Source organism: Sorex fumeus, unplaced genomic scaffold, assembly GCF_029834395.1.
Source record: "Sorex fumeus unplaced genomic scaffold, SorFum_2.1 ptg000130l, whole genome shotgun sequence".
In the NCBI taxonomy this organism is placed as follows: Eukaryota; Metazoa; Chordata; class Mammalia; order Eulipotyphla; family Soricidae; genus Sorex; species Sorex fumeus.
The window spans coordinates 4,596,501-4,619,479 of NW_026606187.1; the positions used below are offsets into that span (position 1 = coordinate 4,596,501).

Here is a 22,979-nt window from a genome sequence, read left to right on the forward strand (position 1 = left end):
GGTAGCTTGCCGGGCTCTCCGATATATTAAAAAAAATGATAATCACTGATAGTTTTCTAAAGAAAGCTGTTGTAAGACTCTGAGATAGGAAACTATGTAATTTTCAGTCAAGCTGACGAGAATATTAAGGCTGTCTTGACCTTATTTGATGATAAATAGGCACAACATCTAAACTTAAGATAACCCCTTACTCTAGTAGAATGTGTTTTATGCAGAACAGGCCCTAAAATCCGAGTTTTTCTTTCTTTTGGTAACACATCTGACTGTGCTAAGGGTTTACTCCTGGGTCTGCAATCAGGAATGACTCCTGACAGGGCTCTGGGGATCAGATGGAGTGTCCAGGATTGAACGTTGGTTGATTGCATGCAAGGCAAGTGCTTATCCACTGTGCTCTCTCTCTAGCCTCTACACTACAAGTGTATTCTTGTAAATTACAGACTATTTTAAATGAGTACTTGCTCTATATGTCCTTTCCTTTGAAACAGATGAATAAAATTTCATTGAAGGATTGTGGAATTTCACTCTGCTTCTACTTCATTTTTCAATTTCCTATGTTGTGGAGATTATATTTTCACATCAATATTGAATTTTATGTGTCTATATTTTATGAACTTTGTTCTTATCTTTTTCTCTGTAGTACTTTTATTTATAAATATTTGTAAACAAAAATATTTATGCTAATGTAACAGCTATGTACTGAGTATCGTTAATTTTATCTGATATGAAACTCTTCCTTTAAATGAAAAATATCAGATTATCATAAAAGTGAAGTTGTATGAACTTAAAATTAATATATGTTAAATTAAATTAATATATGACATCATCTCATTAAAAAGATCTTATATCAGGCCACTTGATGTGAGTTTAGAGTTGTATTGCCGCTTTTAGGAATGTATCTTTTACAGAGAAAGTAAACAACATACCAAACTCATCTTTTTTGATATCTAAAGGGAAACTAAAACATCACTGGGCAGATTAAAGTCCAGCATCCTGTTCTAAAACTAAGTATTATACTATCATGTTGGTAATTTTATCATTTAATCTTTTCTTCTATTGAAGTGTAATTTACATCAATAAAATACTAATTTTGTGTGATAGTCTGACTGCTTGAAGAATGCTTACTTCTATCAGGACACAAAATATTTCTATCATGCGAGGGACTCTTCTCTAACCATCAGTCCTCAAGTTCCAAACCTCTGATAATCATCTTGCCTATTTTAAGACCTCACGAATGGAATCATGCAGACTGCTCTTTTGGTGTCTGCTTTTTTTTCACTTTGTGTATAGAGAATACATCCCACCACTTCTAGGCTGCAGATCTATTACCACACCCCAACCTACCCACGTTGTCACTTATTCCTCATGTATTCTTGATATGACTTCATATTGCTTGATCCAACAAAACTTAAAGAAATGGCAAATAGGACGATCAGAAGATAAAGTCGTAAAAGTCAATTTGTGAGAGCTATATGATTTTAACCTATATAAATAAGGAAATTAAAGTAATTTAATAGGATATAATAAAATACCTATTCTCCATTCATTAAGTTTTCAACCCTGAAATCTAAAATATATTGCTTTAAATTTTCTTTTAGTACTTGGATTCCACTATGGTAATAATCATGTCTTTCCATTAGTAAAACTTTAAAAATTCTGGGCTAATGTATTTAACATGAAAATAGGTAAGGCCAACATACTCCACATTTTACATAAACACTGTGGTTTACAAGGTTGTTCATGATGATTTCTTACAGGTAATATTCCAACACTAATCCCACCTCTACTATCATCTTCCCTTCACCCTCGTCTCTAATTTTCAAAGCCTCTCCTCAAGCCTGCGCCCATAGCAGGCCCACAATAATTTATTTTATATTGCTTGTTACAAATAAATTGCTAAGATCAAAACCTATTTCCTTAGAAGAAAATTAGTGAAAAATGTCTCTCACCATGGAGACATTATGTCCTTGTCTGGGGGATTACTAAGATGTTGTTACAAGTTAAGCCTTCTGTGTTAAAGTTTCTGTTAGTTCATATTGGTTGACTTCTACTTTAGATCTCATCCAATCTGGTTTGCTACTACTGGATTGTCAGTGTTGGAGAATTCCAGGAAATTCAGAACGTTAAACTGGATGGTACATCTGGAGTTAAATTTTTAACTGGGTGACAGCTGTGGGATGTGGGTGTGACTACCAGGGCTTCTGCACAGGGAGATGTGGGCATGTTGCCCGTTCTGACTTAGAGAAGGCTTGGAGTGTTCAGTCACAGGGAGCTGACCCCATGTACCTGAGTTTTTGGCAGGTTAATTTCTCTGTAAGGCTCAGTACTAATTGATGGAATCCAGCAGGAGTCATGTTGGTGACTTTGGAGGGTAGGAGCAAGCACCTGCTGGGGCTTTGTTTGGGCAGGCATTGGCCCACTCCCCTCCACGAGTGCCCAGAATGTTTCAACTGAAAATGGGAGTCTGAGAAGTTTTGTGGCTAGTTGATCTCTTTTGGGATTTATTTATGAGTACCTGGAACAAGGCCAGTGGATGAGCTTACATGGCAGCATAGGTGGTTCGTGGACATGATTGCCAGGGCTTCCTGGGAGTACAGGAGATGTGGGGAAGTAGCCCATCACAACATGGAGAAGACCTGCATTTTTCGGTAGAGCAGTGTTAAGAGTTCTGATATATTTTAGGATTTACCTGTATTTCTGTCCCTATCCATTAATGCAACTGAATTCCTTCAAACAAACAAAACAAAACACTGTCCTCCCGTTGTTCATCGATTTGCTGGAGCGGGCCTAGCAACGTCACCATTTTGAGATTTTTGTTACTGTGTTTGGCATATTGAATACATCATGGGTAGCTTGCCAGGCTTTGCCGTGCAGGCGAGATACTCTCGGTAGCTTGCCAGGCTCTCCGAGAGAGATGGAGGAATTGAACCCGGCTCAATCGGGCTGGCTGCATGCAAGGCAAACGCCTTACCTGCTGTGCTATCTCTCCAGCCCAATTAAGTTTTTTTTTTCTTTTTCTCTTTGGTTCACACCCAGCAATGCTCAGGGGTTTATTCCTGACTCTGCACTCGGGAATCACTCCTGGCAGTGCTTGGGGGACCATATGGGATGCTGAGGATCGAACCCGGCTTGGCCGCATGCAAGGTAAACGCCCTACCCGCTGTACTATCGCTCTGGTCCTTCTTCATTTTCTTTAAATTCCTAGTTCTTTATAAATGAGTTCCAAGAATTGGAGAACTACTGGCAAATTTTGCCCGGGAGCTTATACTTTTTTAATTAGGTGTTCTTTATTTTGTGCTTGGTGTTTTCTTCATCTTATAATGTGCATAGATTCTGAATACATTAAAAATATAGAGATAAATAACTGAAATATTTCAGATTCTTATTGCTTCTTACCTTCTTTAAGCTTGATTAGAAAATTAACAAATTCAAGTTAAATAATTTTGTCTAAGATGTACACTTTTTTATGTGACCTTTAATTTCATTTATAAAAAAATCTTTATTCCTTCTATACAGTTGAATTTATGTTTCAGAAGAATGGAGATTTGGGGTTTAAACAGGTTTACAATACTTCTATGGAAGAATTTTATTTTGAAGGTAAGTTAATCTATTTCTAAGATTTTTGCAGCAATTAAGAGAATGCAATGGGAGAATTTTAACAACCTATCTACAGCATTTCCATTTCATACCATTATATTTTCTGGTTGGAGCAATAACACAGCAGTAAGGCGTTTGCCTTGCATGCAGCCAACATGGCCAACCTGAGTTCGATTCCTCCGCCCCTCTCGGAGAGCCCAGCAAACTACCGAGAGTATCTCGCCCGCACGGCAGAGCCTGGCAAGCTACCCGTGATGTATCTGATATGCCAAACACAGTAACAGCAAAGTCTCCAATGGAGACGTTACTGGGCCCGCTCGAGCAAATCGATGAACAATGGGAGGACAGTGATACAGTGATATTTTCCTCAGTTCCAGGGATGTGGTATCTTTTCCAAATTTAAGGAATTATTATACAGTGGAGTAATAGAAGAGTGACACATAGAAGGAAGAAAAGTGTCAGTCAAGCAAACTGTCACTATTATAACCATCTGTTGTAATGGCCACAAATACTTATAATACTCTTTCCATCAACGATCTGTCACATGTCAGTGATCGCCTCTGAAATCTCATGGACTAGTGATACTACAGCCATCATAACATTTTACATTGACAACAACCTCATATTTCTTATGTTTGAATCATCATTTTCCTTGTGCCTATTTTATATTGTGGTTTTTTGGTTAATCACAACTGTTAATTATACAAAGTCCACAGCGAATGATGCTGGTGAGAGGTGGCTGCACAATGAAATCACCTAGTGTGACATTTCTTAGACTGTATCCCTATCAGTAAGTGATGTACTATTGCACTGTCACTCATTTCTCACTGTGTAAATTGCCACAGTCAGAAAGGGTCTGAAAATATATTATGTAATATTTTGAGATGTGGGACACAGTCATATAATACCTCTTATTATAAAAAAAAGTGTTTTGACTATTATATCTTATTATTGTTGTCCATCTCCTCCTATGCCTAATTTATAGATAAAATAGTAAATATAGTAAGTATCCATAGTAAATATAGTAGTGTTTATAGTTTTAGGCTTCCTTTGGGGGTTTGAATCATATCCCACAGGATCATGGCGGAAGTACCATTATGTCTTCTTTTATGAAGCAGGTGTCTTAATATAAAAAATTTAACCATTTGAAAAACTAATCCATGGGGCTGGAGCGATAGCACAGTGGGTAGGACGTTTGCCTTGCACGCTACAGACGTGGGTTCGATTCCCAGCATCCCATGTGGTCCCCCAAGCACCACCAGGACTAATTTCTGAGTGCAGAGCCAGGAGTAACCCCTGTGCATTGACAGGTGTGACGCAAATTAAAAAAAAGGAAAGAAAAAAAGAAAAACTAATCCATGAATGGATTGCTAAAATACTTGACACAATCTTTTTTTTTTAATTTTCAGTGGCGGCACTTCATTGCATTAGTCATCGAAATCTTCATAATAATTCTATTTGCAAGTACACTTTTGTTATTACGCAAGTCAATGGATATAAAAGAGCTTGGACCATATGTTTACAATGATCTGGACATCAATTCGTTGCCTAATTTTTTTACAAATGCCAACATTTCCTCAGAAACATGGGAACTGGCTTATGTGCCTTCCAATAACAGCCTTGTGCAAGAAATTATTGGACTGTTGAGCGTCAACTTAAATTACAAATTTAAAGGTTAGAAATTAAAGTCTTTTGATTAAAAAGTACTATACATTATTTTGAAAAGATAATGCTTATAACCTTTTAAATGGGTATTCATCTCTAAGTATAGCATCATGAGATAATCTCATAGCCAGACAACAATTTTCTAAGTATAAATAATATCAGGGGCTCTGCTAACCTTGATGGTTAAATTTATTTTTACTGGTTTTTCTTTTGTTTTGAGGCCACATCTGGTGGTACTCAGGGGTTACTTCTGGTTCTGCATTCAGAAATTAGTCCAAGTGGTCTTGGGAACTACATGGACTTCAGGGTTCAACCAAGGTCACCTGCATGCAAGGCAAGCACCCCACCTGCTATACTATTGCTTCAGCTCCGTAAACTTGAGTTAAATATATTTCCTTCTAAAGTTCAAATAGCAATATTTAAAAAATAGATGATCAGTATATATTATTCTAGGTTTTTACCTAGTATGTTGTGAAAATATGTGTCAATTATACGCCTTCTAGTCTCCGGTTGTGTTTCTCAAACCTGAGTAAGTATGACTGTGTATATGATGGTGAGAAAGGAAACTAAAGCCGTGACATACATAAGCTTTCATTTTAAGTAAATAGTTTGTGCTAAGTCATTTCAATGATTGTTTATGTAAATTTTTCACAAACTTATTTCTCAATACACAACTCTTCACTTTTCCCCACACTTTCTATTAAATTTTACTTCTCCTTTTCCTAAAGATACTGTCAGAAATATGATGCTTATTCCTCTAAGTGCCTCTTCTCTTTACACACAAATATGTTCAATACTCCTTTTTAAATTCTTTTTTTCTCTAAGAGTATTATAGAAACCTTGAGGGAATGGATGCCATCTCTAAACATTTAATGTTTTTTTTAAAAATGAGTACAAAATTCCTATTATTTTTAAAGTTTATGATTTTAAAGTTTTTCTCAAACTTCAGATTTTTATAGGCTACACTGGATAAAAATGTTTTGCAATTTTTCTTATGAAAATTTAAGTGATTTAAGTGAAGAGTTTAGTAGAACGACTTTTTAAGTGATTTAAGTGAAGAGTTCAAGAGTCTCCATAACAGGGTAAAAGAAATGGAACACAGACTAATTGCTCTAAAGTGTTGGAATTTTGAAATCATCCAATCATAGAGGAATAGAAGCTTATAGAATCTATGGAACTTACTTGAATGCTTGAATGTGCAACTATTGGGGGATAATGGATTTCTAGAAAAGAGGGGAAATAGAAGTAAAAGGTCTACATTTAAGTACTTAGTAAAAGTGGGGAGAGAGAAAAATGCAAATTTTGAAAGCTTAAAGGTTGCCTGTTATCCCAATGCAATCATCGCAGACATTTTAATGAAGAAATAGAAAATTAAATATAAGACTAAACAACTATAATAAATATTCTGACAAAAAAATTGGGAACACAAGAAACTTACTTCAATATAGCACAGGTCATATACATCAGATCCACATTTTACATCACACTCAGTGGTGGAAAACTGAAAGCATATCCTCTAAGATTGATCCTAGACAAGAAAAGACAAGGATGTCAATTTTACCGTTATCATTCAACATAACACTGGAAGTCCTACCCACAGTAATGAGTCAATAAAAGTAAATGGATTCAAATTTTAAAAGTTTAGCGATAGCACAGCAGGTAGGGCGTTTGCCTTGCACACAGCCAACATGGCCAACCTGAGTTCAATTCCTCCGCCCCTCTCAGAGAGCCCAGCAAGCTTCCGAGAGTATCTCGCCCGCGAGGCAAAGCCTGGCAAGCTACCTGTGATGTATTTGATATGTCAAACACAGTAACAACAAAGTCTCACAATGGAGACGTTACTGGGCCCACTCGAGAAAATCAATGAACAATGGGAGGACAGTGACAGTGACTCACTAATACATGAAAAATATTGTTTTTCCACTAAAAAACATTTTTTCCAGAGTTACACATTTTTGTGCTTGGGTTTCAATTATACAATGATCAAACACCCATCCCTCCACGAGTGCGCATTTCCCACCACCACGGATCCCAGTATCCCTCCCACCCCCTAGCCCCCATCCCACCCTGCCTCTGTGGCAGGGCATTTCCCTCTCTCTCCTTTTGAGTGCTGTGGTTTGCAAAAGAGGCATTGAGTGGCAATCATGTTTGGTCGATAGTCTACTTTCAACATGCTTCTCCCATCCTGGGAGGATCCTCCCAACACCCTTTGTTTGGTGTTCCCTTCTCTTTCTGAGCTCCCTTTTCCCCTAACATGTGTGGTTGGCCTCCAGGTCATTGAGTAAAATTCCTGGTACTAATCTCTGCCATTCTTGGGTGTTAGTTTCCTATTTTGTGACTTTATGTTCCCCAGATGAATGCAATTTTTCTATGTCTATCCCTTTTTTTCTGAGTCATTTCGATTAACATGATACTTTCCATGTAGTACCACTTGTATGTAAATTTCATGACTTCATCTTTTCTAACAGCTACATAGTACTCCATTGTGTAAATGTACCAGAGTTTCTTTAACCAGTCATCTGTTCTCAGGCACTCAGGTTTTTTCCAGATTCTGGCTATTGTAAAGAGTGCTGCAATAAACAGACAATTGCAGATGTCACTTCGGCTATACTTTTTTGCCTCTCTGGGATATATTCCCAGGAGTGGTATTGCTGGGTCAAATGGGAGCTCAATTTCTAATTTTTTGAGAATCATCCATACTCTTTTCCAAAAGGGTTGAACCAGTCGGCATTCCCACCAACAGTGAAGGAGTGTCCCTTTCTCGCCACATCCACGCCAGCACCACCGGTTGCTTTTGTTCTTGTGGATGTGGGCCAGTCTCTATGGTGTGAAGTGATATCTCATTGTAGTTTTGATCTGCATCTCCCTGATGATTAATGATGTGGAACATTTTCTCATGTGTCTTTTAGCCATTCGGATTTCTTCTTTGTCAAAGTTTCTATTCATTTCATTTCCCCATTTTTTGATGGGATTGAATGTTTTCTTTTTGTGGAGTTGAACCAGTATTTTATATATCCTTGAAATTAACCCTTTATCAGATGTGTAGTTGGAGAATATCCTTTCCCATTCTGTAGACTGTCTTTGTATTTTGGTCACTGTTTCTTTTGAGGTGCAGAAGCTTCTTAGTTTAACATAGTCCCTTTTGTCTATCTCTGTTTTCACTTGCTTGGCCATCGGTGTGACATCTTTGAAGACACCATTAGCTTCTATGTCATGAAGGGTTTTGCCAACATTTTCCTCAATGTATCTTATAGATTCCGATCTGATGTTGAGGTCTTTAATCCACTTAGATCTTACTTTTGTACATGAAGTTAGGCAGAGATCTGAGCCCATTTTTTTGCATGTAGTCGTCCAGTTTTGCCAGCATAATTTGTTAAAAAGGCTTTCCCTGCTCCACTTCACTTTTCATGCCCCCTTATCGAAGATTAGATGCTCGTATGCTTGGGCGGGGGGGGGGGGGACACGTCAGTATATTCAACCCTGTTCCATTGGTCTACAGTTCTGCCTTTGTTCTAGTACCATGCTGTTTTAATTATTACTGCCTTATAGTAGAGTTTGAAGTTAGGGAGGTTGATTCCTCCCATTTTCTTTTTCCCAAGAATTGCTTTAGCTATTCATGGGGGCTTATCGTTCCATATAAATTTCAGGAGTGTTTGCTCCAATTCTTTGAAGAATGTCATGGGTATCCTAATAGGAATTGCATTGAATTTGTACAGTGCTTTGGGAAGTATTGCCATTTTGACAATGTTAATTCTTCCGATCCATGAACAGGGGATATTTTTCCATTTCCTCGTATCCTGAAGTAGAGTTTTGTAGTTTTCTTTGTACAGGTCCTTTACTTCCTTAGTTAAGGTGATTCATAGGTACTTGATTTTCTGGGGCACAATTGTGAATGGGATTGTTTTCTTCATGTCTCTTTCTTCTCTTTCCCTATTTGCATGTAGGAAAGCCATGGACTTTTGGGTATTGATTTTATAGCCTGCCACAGTGGTAGGGCATTTGTTTGCCTTGCACACAGCCAGCCTGGTCGAGCCAGGTTCGATTCTTCCGCCCCTCTCAGAGAGCCCAGCAAGCTACTGAGAGTATCTCGCCCACATGGCAGAGCCTGGCAAGCTATCCATGGTGTATTCAATATGCCAAACACAGTAACAAGAAGTCTCAAAATGAGACGTTACTGGGCCCGCTCGAGCGAAAATCAATGAGCAATGGGAGGACCATCCATCCATCCATTCTGTTGGGCTGGAGCAATAGTACAGCGGATAGAGCGTTTGCCTTGCACGTGGCCGACCCAGGTTCAATTCCCAGCATCCCATATGGTCCCCTGAGCATTGCCAGGGGTAATTCCTGGGCTCAGAGCCAGGAGTAACCCCTGTGCATCACCGGGTGTGACCCAAAAAGCAAATAAATAAATAAAAAATAAAACCCTGAGTCTGAGCATCTTTAAATATTAAAAGAAAAGAAAAGAAAAATATTTTTGAAAACCTTGAACATTCATCAAAAACCTTTTAGAAATAATAACCTAATAGAATAAAGGAGCAATAAAGGAGCAAGCTATGAAACAAATCCACACAATCTATCATATCTTTATGTGCAAACGACTAAGAAAAAGAACTGTTTTATTGCAAACCATAATGTCCAAAAGTAGAGAGTATGGGAAAAATTATATGCCATAGAGGTAGAGAGATACAGTTACTTAAATTTTTAAGGGACCATAAAACTTACCAAATAAAGGTAAAAGGTAAAGGCCCTCCCGTTGATCGTCGATTTGCTCGAGCGGGCCCAGTAACGTCTCCATTGGAGACTTTGTTGTTACTGTGTCTGGCATATCGAATACTCTCGGTAGCTTGCCGGGCTCTCCGAGAGGGGCGGAGGAATCGAACTCGGGTTGGCCATGTTGGCTGCTTGTAAGGCGAACGCCCTACCCGCTGTGCTATCGCTCCAGCCCAAATAGCAAAAAAACTTACCAAATAGCAAAAAAAACTTACCAAATAGCAAAAAAAAAACAGTTTTGAGAGAAAAAGAAGAAACGCAAATTTTCTGAGAAATTTTCTGAGAAAAGTTTGTTTAATTTATTGAGTTAATATTTAAAACACGGTATGTTTCAGAGGTACAGTACTATCATTCGTTTTCTATATTTACATTTCAACATATAAATAATACTTACCAAAGTGCCAATATCTCTTGTCTCTCCCATTTCCCTCAATTAGGAAACCTCAATTCTGTTGTCAGGTCTAAAGATTTTTTTCTTTAATTGGACATTGTATATTCTCTTCCTTGTTTCTTTATATACACTAATATGTAGGACCATTTGGCCAACCTCACACCCACCCCCAGTGTCAGTGACTCTCCATCAATGTCTCAAGGTCCCTCCCTCACCCTCTTGGCAAACTTACTTTGAAAATTGTTATAATTTTGGTCATATGTTTACTGTAGTGTAAATGCTTATGTTTTCTATGCACACAGTTTCCCCAACTCACCACCACTGAAGTGCCCAATTCCCTCCTTCAATGTTCTTAAGTTGCATCCTGTCAGCCTCATCATCCTCCACCCCCTTAGATGGCACTCTCATTTCTAAAGTCCAGAGCCAAGGACTTTTTATTATTTGATACCTTTTATTTCAGTATGATATGCGTTTTTTATTATTATAATTATTTTTGAATTGTATTAATTATCAAGTTTGCACAAAATCTTAGGCAGTGTTCTGACCTGATTTTTTATTATTCCTCTTCAATAGTTTTTCAAAACCTTTATTACAAAGTAATATTACATTATAACATTATTTTTGAAGTATGCATTATTGAAAATCAGTGTGTGTTTATATGCTGTATCAAGTTCATGCTAAAATCCATCATAATCCTGAAAAATGCAAAACCCTAATTTGAAGAGATATATCCTTCCTCATCTTTATTGCAACATTATTTACAATATTCAGGAGCTGAAGACAGCCTAAGTGTCTATTGATGCATGGATAAAAAAAGATGTAATATACACACACACACACACAATTGATTAAAGTTTAAAATTTGGTATGTGAAAGGCAAAAGTCGCATAAATTTGTATACACTACCACTAATTTTTATTGAATCACTGTGAGGTACAATTACAAGCTTTAATGATTGAATTTCAGTCATACAATTATCAAACCCATCCCTTCACCAGTGTACATTTTCCACCATCAATGTCTCCAGTTTCCTTCCCACCACTGAGTTTTTAGCACTAGCAATAAATCAGTGAAGTCCCGATCCTAGAAGTTGCCAAAGAATTCCTCTAAGCTGATGAATGACTAAGGTGGATGAGTAAGTTAAGTTGCTTTTGTAATGTTTGGAAACATTGCAAAGTTGATTACAGATAGCTTTTTAGCTTGGGTGCCAAATACATTGACATGGGCTACACCTATTTTCTAGTCATTGCCTCAAGCATATGTTTTGGTGTAATTTTTTTGGCATGTACGTAGTCACCTCTGAGCCAAACATTGGTCTAGCATCATAAGAACCAGGGTCTGTTCCAGAAGTCATAAACTTGTCCTTTTTTCCTTCCTTTTGGGCCTGATTATATCTTTGTCCGTGACTGTAGAAATTATTTATGACTTATAAAAATGTTAAGCAACCGCCCATCCACCAATTCGCATAAATGCAGATAAATTAGAGAGTGAAAATTCAAGTTTCCCATGGAGATTCCATGTGTGCATAAAGGCTGGGGACTGATTTTTTGCAGTTAAGTGTTTTTGCAGTTAAGTGTTTTTAAACTAACTAGATGAGGAAATGCAATGGTTTAAAGGGAGGTATGCCTAGGTCACCCTTGGCCTCAGAGTATAGGGAGGAGAAGGGTAAAACAGAGTAAAGGGAAAGAGGAGAAGAGAAGCAATGGGGGCAAGGGTCAAAGGGATTCAGGTACATGGTGGTGTTAAGGAATGATCACACCAAATATCTCAACCTCAAAGTCAACACACTGAAATCACAAGACTCAAACTTTAATTACCGAACTTAAAAGGTGCCTGTCAAGATGACAGGTTGAACTTGATAACACTGGTGGTGTGATCAGTGATGGAACATGGTATGTCAAAAACCCAACTATGAATAACTTTGTAACTCACGATGCTTTAATAATATAATTTGGAGGAAACTTTTTTTTATCTCATTTAGAAAATAAGATGAAAGAACTGAGTTGCTGATTTTATGATAATTTTTTAAGCTTTATTTTTTTATTTATTGTAAACAATACTATCTGGGGTCTCTGGTGACAGTTGTGGCATCAACACAAACAGAAGCTATCTTTTGAGTAGGAGGTGTACAAGTATAAGACAATATCTTTAATGAAGGTTTGGTGTTTTCACAAACTATATCACTGACAATGACCAAAAACTGAGATTTATTATATTAATTTTTATGAATCAGTAATTATGTATTTGCTAAAAAGGGAATTTTGCAATTGAGTTGCTTAAAATCTTCAGAATAGAAATGCAGAGGAAGTCTGGGAGATGGTTCAGCAGTTACAGCACATGGCAGAACATGGTGTACGCATGATCCCAAACCAGGTTTGATATCCTAGCACCTCAAGACCTCCCTAGCATCAAAGGGTGCATCTCTGAAGACCCCTAAATCCCTTTGGGCTGACCTTGGTGGTCCCTGGTACAACTAACTGAGCAGCACCAGATCGTCAGGCCCTCAAACTGAATCATGGACCTAACTGCCTGGATACTACTGGGAGTGCCCCTGGGATCCCTGGGTACTGCTTGAGAAGCACAAAACAAGCTAACCAAAACATACATAGAACTGCATTTGGATTTATGTACTATTGAACCTTTTGTATCCTATTTACATAAAAAAGTTTTTAAAAAAAACTGTTGTGTATACAAGCATGCATAGATATTTAAAGCAGGAAATATTTGTCTCAGAGGGTACAAATAATGGCATTTTTAAAGCTGTCAACAAGGTTAAATTTAATCTTAACTAAATTAATTTACGCATCACCTAAAATACTGAAGAATAATTTCTTGAAACACTGAAACCATTCATTACTCAATTTCTGAGCATTTTTATTCCGTTTTAAAAATTCCTGTGGATTTGGACTTTGATTAAATTATGTAGATTAGATTAAATGTATTTATTTTGTTTTCATTTCCCTTAAATGTAGAAATTGCAAAAAAAAGTTTTAAGGGTAACTCTCTAATGACATGAAAATTTAGTTATTTGAAACCCTTATTATTTTAAGTTTGTGAAAATTTGAGCTCACGAAATAGTTACTCCAAATATTAATTTTTATGCTAGTTATATAAACGTGTTTTTGAAGTTTATAATATTCAACAGTCTTTCATCCACATAAAATGGTTTCCTATAGATAGAAAAGATTATCACACATTGCCTTATGTAGTCAACTCACATCTAATTATTTTCCCTACAGAACAAGGCTTTGCTTCAGAAAAAGATTTTGAAGAATATGTTACTGAAGGTGATAATCATAAAAAGGTCTTGGCTGCTATTATTTTTGAGGACAAGTTCAGTAACAATGAAGTGCCAAATAAGGTAAGAAAGCTTTACACAGTTAACACAAAATCGTTCTTCTACTTTCCTGTGATTTAATTCAATTTTATAGGTGTGGCAAATGTAACTTTCTCAGGATCATGCGACTTGTAATTAGCAGAGCATAGACTTTAATGTGAATTAAATTTTATTCAATGTATCTTATTTAGTTCATGTTTGAAACTTATGTGGAAATAAATTCACCAGTGGGCTGGAGCGATAGCACAGCGGTAGGGCGTTCGCCTTACAAGCGGCCAACATGGCCGACCCGAGTTTGAATCCTCCGCCCCTCTCGGAGAGCCCGGCAAGCTACCGAGAGTATTCGATATGCCAGACACAGTAACAACAAAGTCTCCAATGGAGACGTTACTGGGCCCGCTCGAGCAAATCGACGATCAACGGGAGGGCCTTTACCTTTACCTTTACCTAACTCAAATTTATAGGAAACTTTGACAACAAAAATACTGTGTTTGGGGATGGAGTGAACATGATAATGTATATATTAGCCATTGTGAGAATATTTTCTCCTATTCACTAGGAAGTATTTTTGTTTTGTTGATTTATCAAAATGTTGATTTCACCATGCAGTAACTTTTTAGTTTGATGTAATCTCACTTGCTTATTTTTAATTTTTAAATAGTTTAGTTTTTGTTTGGGGCCTAGTGATGCTCAGGGTTTATTACCTGGCCCTGTGCTCAGGGACAATTTCTGGTGGTGCTTGGGGATCATACACAGTGCCAGGTATCGAAATGGGGTTGGCCATATGCAAGGCTGGTATATTACACCTGTATTAATTCTCTAGGCCCCCACTAGTTTATTTGTTTCTATTTCCCTTGACACTGGAATCAAATCCCTGAACACGGAAGTAAAAATTATGGAATACTTGCCTATGTATCATATGGTTTCTGGTTTATTGCTCTTCCTTTTTCCTGTGAGTCGATTTTTTGTCACTTTTCAGTGAACTTACTCATATTCCAACTCATATCATATCATCGAACTAATTTATGATCTTTTGTCCTATATTGTTAGTTACTGTTAGTCTTTCTGCTCCTTTATGAACCTGGGGTTTTGATTTTTCTTCTTTTGTTTCCTTATAATATAAAATTTTATCTAAGAATGCTACCTTTTGAGTCAGTCAGTCATTCTAAATTTGACTCTGACAAGTCATTATTTCAAATTTTGGTACACCTTTATATTTTGTTGTATTGATATTTATGTTTGACCCAGGTATTTTAAAAGCTTTGTGTTTATTTTCTTTTACACCTGGTTATTCATTATCATAAAAACTCTTAAAACATTTGTGAATTTGTATCTGTTCCACTTGAAGTTGATTCCTAGTTTCCTATCACGATAATTGAAAAATACTGTGGGTATTATTCAGTTGTTTAAGATATGACGAGTCATTTTAGCGAAATATATTCTTTCTCATGGAGAATTTTCCACTTGCAATTTAGAAGTGTGTATTATCTTTGGATGTTATGTCCTGTATATATCTGTTACATTCATAGGCTCTATTTTTTTGCATTTTTTACATTAAATCACCAAGAGATACACAGTTACAAAGTTATATGTTATTTTATGATTGGGCCTCAGTCATACAATATTCAAATACCATCCATCCCCACCAGTGTGCATTTCCCACCACCAATGTCCCATGTTTCCCTCCTGCCACCTCTCACCCCCCAGCTAATATCTCTTTTCTAACTGAAGTATTCAAACTATTTATAATTAATAAGATTATCTATATGGATGGGCTGGAGCGATAGCACAGCGGGTAGGGCGTTCGCCTTGCATGCAGCCAACATGGCTGACCAGAGTTCGATTTCTCCTCCCCTCTCAGAGAGCTCGGCAAGCTACCGAAAGTATCTCGCCTGCACAGCAAAGCCTGGCAAGCTCCCCGTGATGTATTCGTTATGCCAAACACAGTAGCAATTGTCACAATGGAGACATTACTGGGCCGGCTCGAGCAAATCGATGAACAATGGGAGGACTGTGACCGTGACCATAAGCTTATGCCACCTTGATATTTGCTTCATGCATTTTCTGTTTGTCTTGTCCTGTTACTCTTTTTCTGCCATCCTGTGAATTAAAGAGTCTATTTTGGATTCCACGGTATCTCTTTAGGCTCTATTTTTTGTGATGGCTGATTCCCTAAAACTGCCAGAAAGATATACTGCTGAGTCAGCAGTATGAATGTTAGACATTACTTGTATCAGCCATTATGGAAGGTGTTTGGGTAAGGCTCATTGAAATGTCTAACCGTATATTTAAGTTATGACTTGTTTTAACTTGTGATCACATTTATGATATTAGGCAGCCAATATATAATGTCTATACCTCACAGTGTAAGTCCAGAAGCATTGGAAGAGAAAGTGTAGTTGAGACACTTGTCCTTGCTGGGTTCCCTGCACATGCCCAGCATCTCTTGAGCTTTACCCGAACAAATGTGCTTACACATCATCTCCACTCTCTCTTCCCTGATACCTTTGAGTGGGCCCAGCCACTTCTGTTCTTCCAGAACTGCTCCTGGAATGGAACCTTGGTTGGCCACATGTAAGACAAGTGCCCTACCCTCCGTATACTCGAGATAGATAATATCACAAACAGATGTGTGTCTGTCGTATAGGTGCATAATGCTCCTAGGTGTTCCTTCTACTACATTCTCTCTGGTCTCTGTGCTTCAGAAGCAACACTGTGCTGTAGATTATTTCAGTATTTTTCTGTTTCTGGGTGGTTTTTGTTTTTTCCTCCTAGGAGAAAAGAAAATAAAAAATCCTCTGCTGCCAAAATGGCGATGTCTTGCAGTAGTGTCTCCATATTATCTAATGTGTCTTTTAAAGCTATATTTCCTTGCTAACTTTTAATTCAAATGTGTTTTTCTTTTTAAAAATTAAATCACCATGAAAAGTACAATTAAAAAGTTGTTCATTGTGGCTGTGCAATCTTCTTCTTCCCCCAGGTTGTAACTGCCACACACACCAGGTACACGTAAGGGATGTGGCCTCTTCAGAAGTGGCCGTGACCTAATTTTGGGCCGGCTTACTCATGCCCATCAATCTTATGTAACATCTCAGTCTCCATACCTCCAAACCATATGGAGAAACAACAAAAATCCCCACCACAAGGGGAGAACGATGAAGAGTCCGGAAACCTCAGTAGGTGCTACTCACCTAAGGGACCTCTCTGAGAAAGAATTCAGATATGAAGTGATGAAGATGTTCAATGAACTTAATGAAACAGTGAGACAGATATCCAGTAAATTAAAGGAGGACATGAGAGAAACAATCAAGAAAATCCAGGGAGAAATGAGAGCAGAAATTGGAAAGCTATGCACAGAAATGTCACGAGTAAAAGATTCGGTAGATGAAATTAAAAACTCAGTCTGTGCTCTCAACAGTAGAATGGCCACAGCTGAAGACAGAATCAGTGAGCTGGAGAATCAGCTGCACAAAACCTACAAGGCAACAACAAACAATGGCAAAAGACCTCAAAATAGCTCTAGAATGAATCAGAGTCCTAGGAGATGACTCCAAGAGGAACAACATTAGAATAATTGGACTACCAGAAGCTCAGGGAAACAATCCCAATGAAAAAAGCACGGTTAAACAAATCATTGCTGAAAAATTCCCAGAGCTCCACAATGCAGCCATTCAGGTTCAAGGAGCCCGAAGGGTGCCAGCTAAAAGAGACCCTAAAAAAACACTCCAAGACATATCACAGTTAGAATGATCCATGCTGCCGATAGAGATACAATACTGTAAGCAGCAAGGTCAAAGAAGGAAATCACATACAAAGGAGCACCCCTTAGATTCACAGCAGACCTATCAGAGGAAACCCTCCAGCCAGAAAGCATTGGAGGGATATAGTGAAAAAGCTCACTGAAATGAATGCTTCACCAAGAATGCTCTATCCAGCTAAACTCTCACTCAAACTCGAAGAAACAGTGCACTATTTTGTGGATAAACAGCAGCTCAGGAAATTCACAGACTCAGAAACAAACTTAAAAGAAGGGCTATGGGGGTATGGTGCCGCCAGCAGGTCAATCTGTACCTGTGAGGCGAGTGCATCAGCAGCCTCATGGTGCCTTCAGACTTCCAGATACCCCAAAATTGCTGCTGTGCCTTTGGCCAGACCCCAAAAACTTGGGGCAAAGTTTACCAAGAAAGTAAATGACCAAAAGTTAGGTATGTGGGAAAAACACCCACAAACCACGTCCGGCTCAGCTATATAATTGGAGTCAAGGCCTCTTTGGTTCCTGATTGAACTGCTTAATGGACATGATCCCAGAGACTCAGAAACGAATCTCAGAACCCAGTGGCTTTAGGTAGAAATGCGTCTGGTCTCTGCAGTAGGCTACCGGTGCTGGGCCAACCCAGGTGGGAATAGGTTTCGTGCCTTGGCCTGTTCCCCCTGGCGGCCCAGTGGCCGCCATCCCTCTGAGGCCACTGGATAGTCACATTTGGGCCCCCAGTGACGAGACACACAGGGCCTCACGAGATGGGGGTGGAGCCGGGCTTGTCCTCCCCACCCCAACGAGACCCCAAGTCATCGCCCATGAATGGCCTCTCTGGCTCCTGATCAAGCTGCTTAATGGCCATGATCCCAGAGACTCAGAAACAAATCTCAAAACCCAGTGGCTTTTGGCAGAAATGCATCCGGACTCCACAGTACGTTACTGTCGCCGGTCCACCCCAGGGAGGAAAGGGTGTTGTCCCTCCACCTGCTCTCTCTCTTGGCGACTTGGTGGCTGTCATCCTCCAGAGGCCATTGGACAGTCAGGCCTGGGCCCGCAGTGACGAAACTTCTTGGGCCTCACGGGATGGGGTGGGGGGAGTAGCCGGGCCTGTCCTCCCTACCCCAATGAGACCCCAAGTCATCGCCCACGAATGGCCTCTCTGGCTCCTCATCAAGCTGCTCAACAGCCATGATCCCAGAGATTCAGGAGCAGATCTCTAAACCCAGTGGCTTTTGGCAGAAATCCCTCCAGATTTAATTGTTAAAATTTTGGAATTTCAAAACCACATGGCCCTACTGCAGCCACACAACATCATATGTTATTCATAACCAGCAATAGAACACAAATTGTCTATTGTTGCCTTTTCAGCAGATCTGAGTGTTGGGGTAAAATCTCAAATAATGGTGGGTCTGGTGTCGAAATAGTGAATGTGATCAAAGTAGAGAGAGAGTAATGTGGAAATCATCTGCTCCACAGGCAGGGGGAGGGTGGGGGATGGGGGTATACTGGGATTTTTGGTGGTGGAGAATGGGAACTGGTGAAGGTACGGGTGTTTCATTGTATGACTGAGACTTAGACCCAAAAGCTTTGTAACTGCTCTCACGGTGATTCAATAAATAAAATTATAAAAAATGGAAAAAAAAGTAAGGTGGAGTTCATGCACAATTCAATCAGCTAATCAGTTGCTGAATAAATAGCAGTACTCCTACAAAAAAAAAAAAAGAAGGGCTAAAGGGGCTACTATAAGACAAGACAAACCCTACAAGCACAACAAACACTTACAGAAAGATGAAACAAAACCTATAACAATAATCTCTCTCAACACCAATGGTCTAAATGCACCAATCAAGAGACACAGAGTGGCAAAATGGATCCAGAAACTGAAACCAACTTTCTGCTGTCTACAAGAAACTCATCTAAACAATCAGAGCAAACACAGACTCAAAGTTAAAGGATGAAAAACAAACCTGCAAACAAACAGCTCCATCAAAAAAACTGGGGTGGCCACACTAGTATTTGACAACATTATTATCAGATTGAAAAAGATTAGAAGGGACAGCAAAGGCCATTTTCTATTTATCAAGGGATACGTACAACAGGAAGAAATCACACTCTTAAATGTATACGCACCTAATGAAGGAAGAGCTAAATATTAAAAACAACTGCTAACGGATTTTAAGGAGGACATTACTGGCAACACAATAGTAGCTGGAGATTTCAACATCGCCTTATCACCTCTGAATAGATGGACAGAAACAAAACTCTGCAAGGAAACAATGGCTTTGAAGGAAAAAATAGAAGAGAAAGGGCTTATAGACCTATACAGGGATTTACACCCCAAAAAGAAAGAAAGCACATTCTTCTCAAATGCACACGGAACATTTTCCAAAATAGACCATGTGCTAGGCCACAAAACATACCTCAGTAGGATCAAGAAGATAGAAATAGTATCAACAATCTTTTCAGACCACGATGCACTGAAGATAGAAGTGAATCACACACAAGGAGAACCAAATCAAACACCTGGAAATTAAACAACTCATTTTTGAACAATGAGTGGGTCAGTAAGGAAGTCAAAGACAAAATCAAAAGATACCTGGAAACAAATGAGAATGAAGACACGAGCTACCAAAACCTATGAGATGCAGCTAAAGCCATATTAAGGGGAAAATTTATAGCTCTGCATGCATTTCTCAGGAGGAAAGAAAGGGCCCACATAAACAGCTTGACTTCACAGCTCAAGATCTTAGAAAAGGATCAACAGAAGGAGCCCAAATCAGGCAGTAGGAAAGAGATTGTAAAACTTAGAGCGGAAATCAATGACATGGAAACCTAAAAAAAAAATTTGAAAGATCAGTGAATCCAAGAACTAGTTCTTTGAGAAAATAAGTAATATAGATAAAACACTAGCAAGACTCACAAAGAAAGAGAAAGAGAGAGAGAGAGAGAGAGAGAGAGAGAGAGAGAGAGAGAGAAACCTAATAAACCGAATCAGAAATTAGAAGGGGGATATCACAACAGAAACCAAATAAATTCAAAAGATCATCAGAGACTACTTTGAAAGTCTGTATGCCATGAAAGAAGAGAATCTAGAAGAAATGAATAAATTCCTGGATTCCTTTAATCTCCCAAGGCTGAATCAAGAAGATCTAGAATACCAGAACAGGCCTATGAACATTAAGGAAATTAAAACTGTAATCAAAATTCTTCCCAAAAACAAAAGCCCAGGTTCAAATGGATTCAGTAGCGAATTTTTCCAAACATTTAAAGAGGACCTATTGCCAGTTCTCCTCAAGCTTTTCCAGGAAGAAACACAAACTCTCCCAAACAGTTTCTATGAAGTCCATATCTCTATATACCAAAAGGAAACAAAGACATCACAAGAAAATAAAACTACAGGCCGATATCCCTGATGAACACAGATACGAAGATTCTCAATAAAATACTAGCAAACAGAATTCAACCACTCATCAAAAAGATCATGATGAGTGACCTAGTGTGATTCATCCTGGGGATGCAAGGATGGTTTAACAATCGGAAATCAATCAACATAATTCATTATATCAACAAAAGAAAAGATAAAAACCATATGATATCAATAGATGCAGAGAAAGCATTTGACAAAATCCAGCACCCGTTTATGATAAAAACCCTCGCCAAAATGGGTATAGAAGGGACTTTCGTCAATATAGCTAAAGCCATCTACCACAAGCCTACGGCAAACATCATCAAGAGGAAAAACTGAGAGCCTTCTCTTTAAGATCAGGGACGAGAAAAGGATGCCCACTCTCTCCACTGCTGTTCAATATAGTACTTGAAGTACTTGCAATAGCAGTTATGCAAGAAAAAGATATTAAGGGCATTCAGGTAGGTAAGAAAGATATCAAGCTATCACTATTAGCAGATGCCCATGGCTTTCCTATATGCAAATAATGAGGGAGAAGAAAGTGACATGAAAAAAACATCCCGTTCACAATTGTGCCCCAGAAAATCAAATATCTAGGAATCATCTTAACTAAGGAAGTAAAATACCTGTACAAAGAAAACTATAAAATGCTACTTTAGGAAATAAAAGAGGACATGAGAAAATGGAGAGGTATCCTCTGCTCATGGATCGGTAGAATTAACATTGTCAAAATGGCAATACTCCCTAAAGCATTGTACAAATTCAATGTGATCCCTATAATGATACCCATGACATCCTTCAAAGAAATGGAGCAAACACCCCTGAAATTCATATGGTACAATAAGCACCCACAAATAGCTAAAGCAATTCTTGGGAAAAAGAAATGGGAGGAATCAACCATCCTAACTTCAAACTGTGGGCTGGAGCGATAGCACAGCAGATAGGGTATTTGCCTTGCAAGCGGCCAACATGGCCGACCTGAGTTCGATTCCTCTGCCCCTCTCGCAGAGCCCGGCAAGCTACTGAGAGTATCTCGCCCACACTGCAAAGCCTGGCAAGCTACCCGTGACATATTCGATATGCCAAATACAGTAACAATTGTCACAATGAAGACATTACTGGGCCCGCTCAAGCAAATTGATGAAAAACAGGAGGACAGTGACAGTGACAGTAACTTCAAACTCTACTACACAGCAGTAATAGTTAAAACAGCATGGTACTGGAACAAAGGCAAGGCTGCAGACCAATGGAACAAGGTTAAATATACTGACATCTCCCCACAAACATATGATCATCTAATCTTTGATAAGGGAGCAAGAAATGTAAAATGGAGCAAGGAAAGCCTCTTTAACAAATTGTGCTGGCAAAACTGGATGGCTACAAGGAAAAGAAAAATGGGCTCAGATCTCTACCTAACACCACGTACAAATGTAAGAACAAAATGGATTAAAGACCTCAACATCAGACCGGAATCCATAAGGTACATTGAAGACAAAGTTGGCAAAACCCTTCACAACATTGAAGCTAATGGTGTCTTCAAAGATGTCATGCCACTGGCCAAGCAAGTGAAAACAGAGATAAAAAATGGGACTATGTTAAACTAAGAAGCTTCTGCACCTCAAAAGAAACAGTGACCAAAATACAAAGGCAGTCTACAGAATGGGAAAGGATATTCTCCCAATACACATCCGACAAGGGGTTGATATCAAGGATATACAAAGTACTGGTTGAACTCCACCAGAAGAAAACATCCAACCCCATCAAAAAGTGGGGTAACGAAATGAACAGATACTTTCGCAAAGAAGAAATCCAAATGGCTAAAAGGCACATGAGAAAATGCTCTAAATCACTAATCATCAGGGAGATGCACATCAAAACAACAATGAGATATCATTTCACACCACAGAGACTGGTCCACATCCAAAAGAACAATAGTAACTGGTGTTGGGGTGGATGTGGCGAGAAAGGGACCCTCCTTCACTGCTGGTGGGAATGCCAACTGGTTCAGCCATTTTGGAAAACAGTATGGACGATTCTCAAAAATTAGAAATTGAACCCC

At 38.7% G+C, this 22,979-nt stretch overlaps 1 protein-coding gene across 1 annotated transcript in view; it reads left to right on the plus strand.

Moving 5' to 3' along the window:
• Positions 1-22,979, plus strand: part of LOC130045923 (phospholipid-transporting ATPase ABCA3-like) — a 126,675-nt gene that overhangs the window by 101,936 nt on the left and 1,760 nt on the right. Inside the window, exons 33-35 of the mRNA XM_056138805.1 lie at positions 2,054-2,132; positions 3,514-3,594; positions 13,660-13,781. Coding sequence (XP_055994780.1) covers positions 2,054-2,132; positions 3,514-3,594; positions 13,660-13,781 — 282 coding nt within the window. The remainder of the gene's footprint in view (positions 1-2,053; positions 2,133-3,513; positions 3,595-13,659; positions 13,782-22,979) is intronic.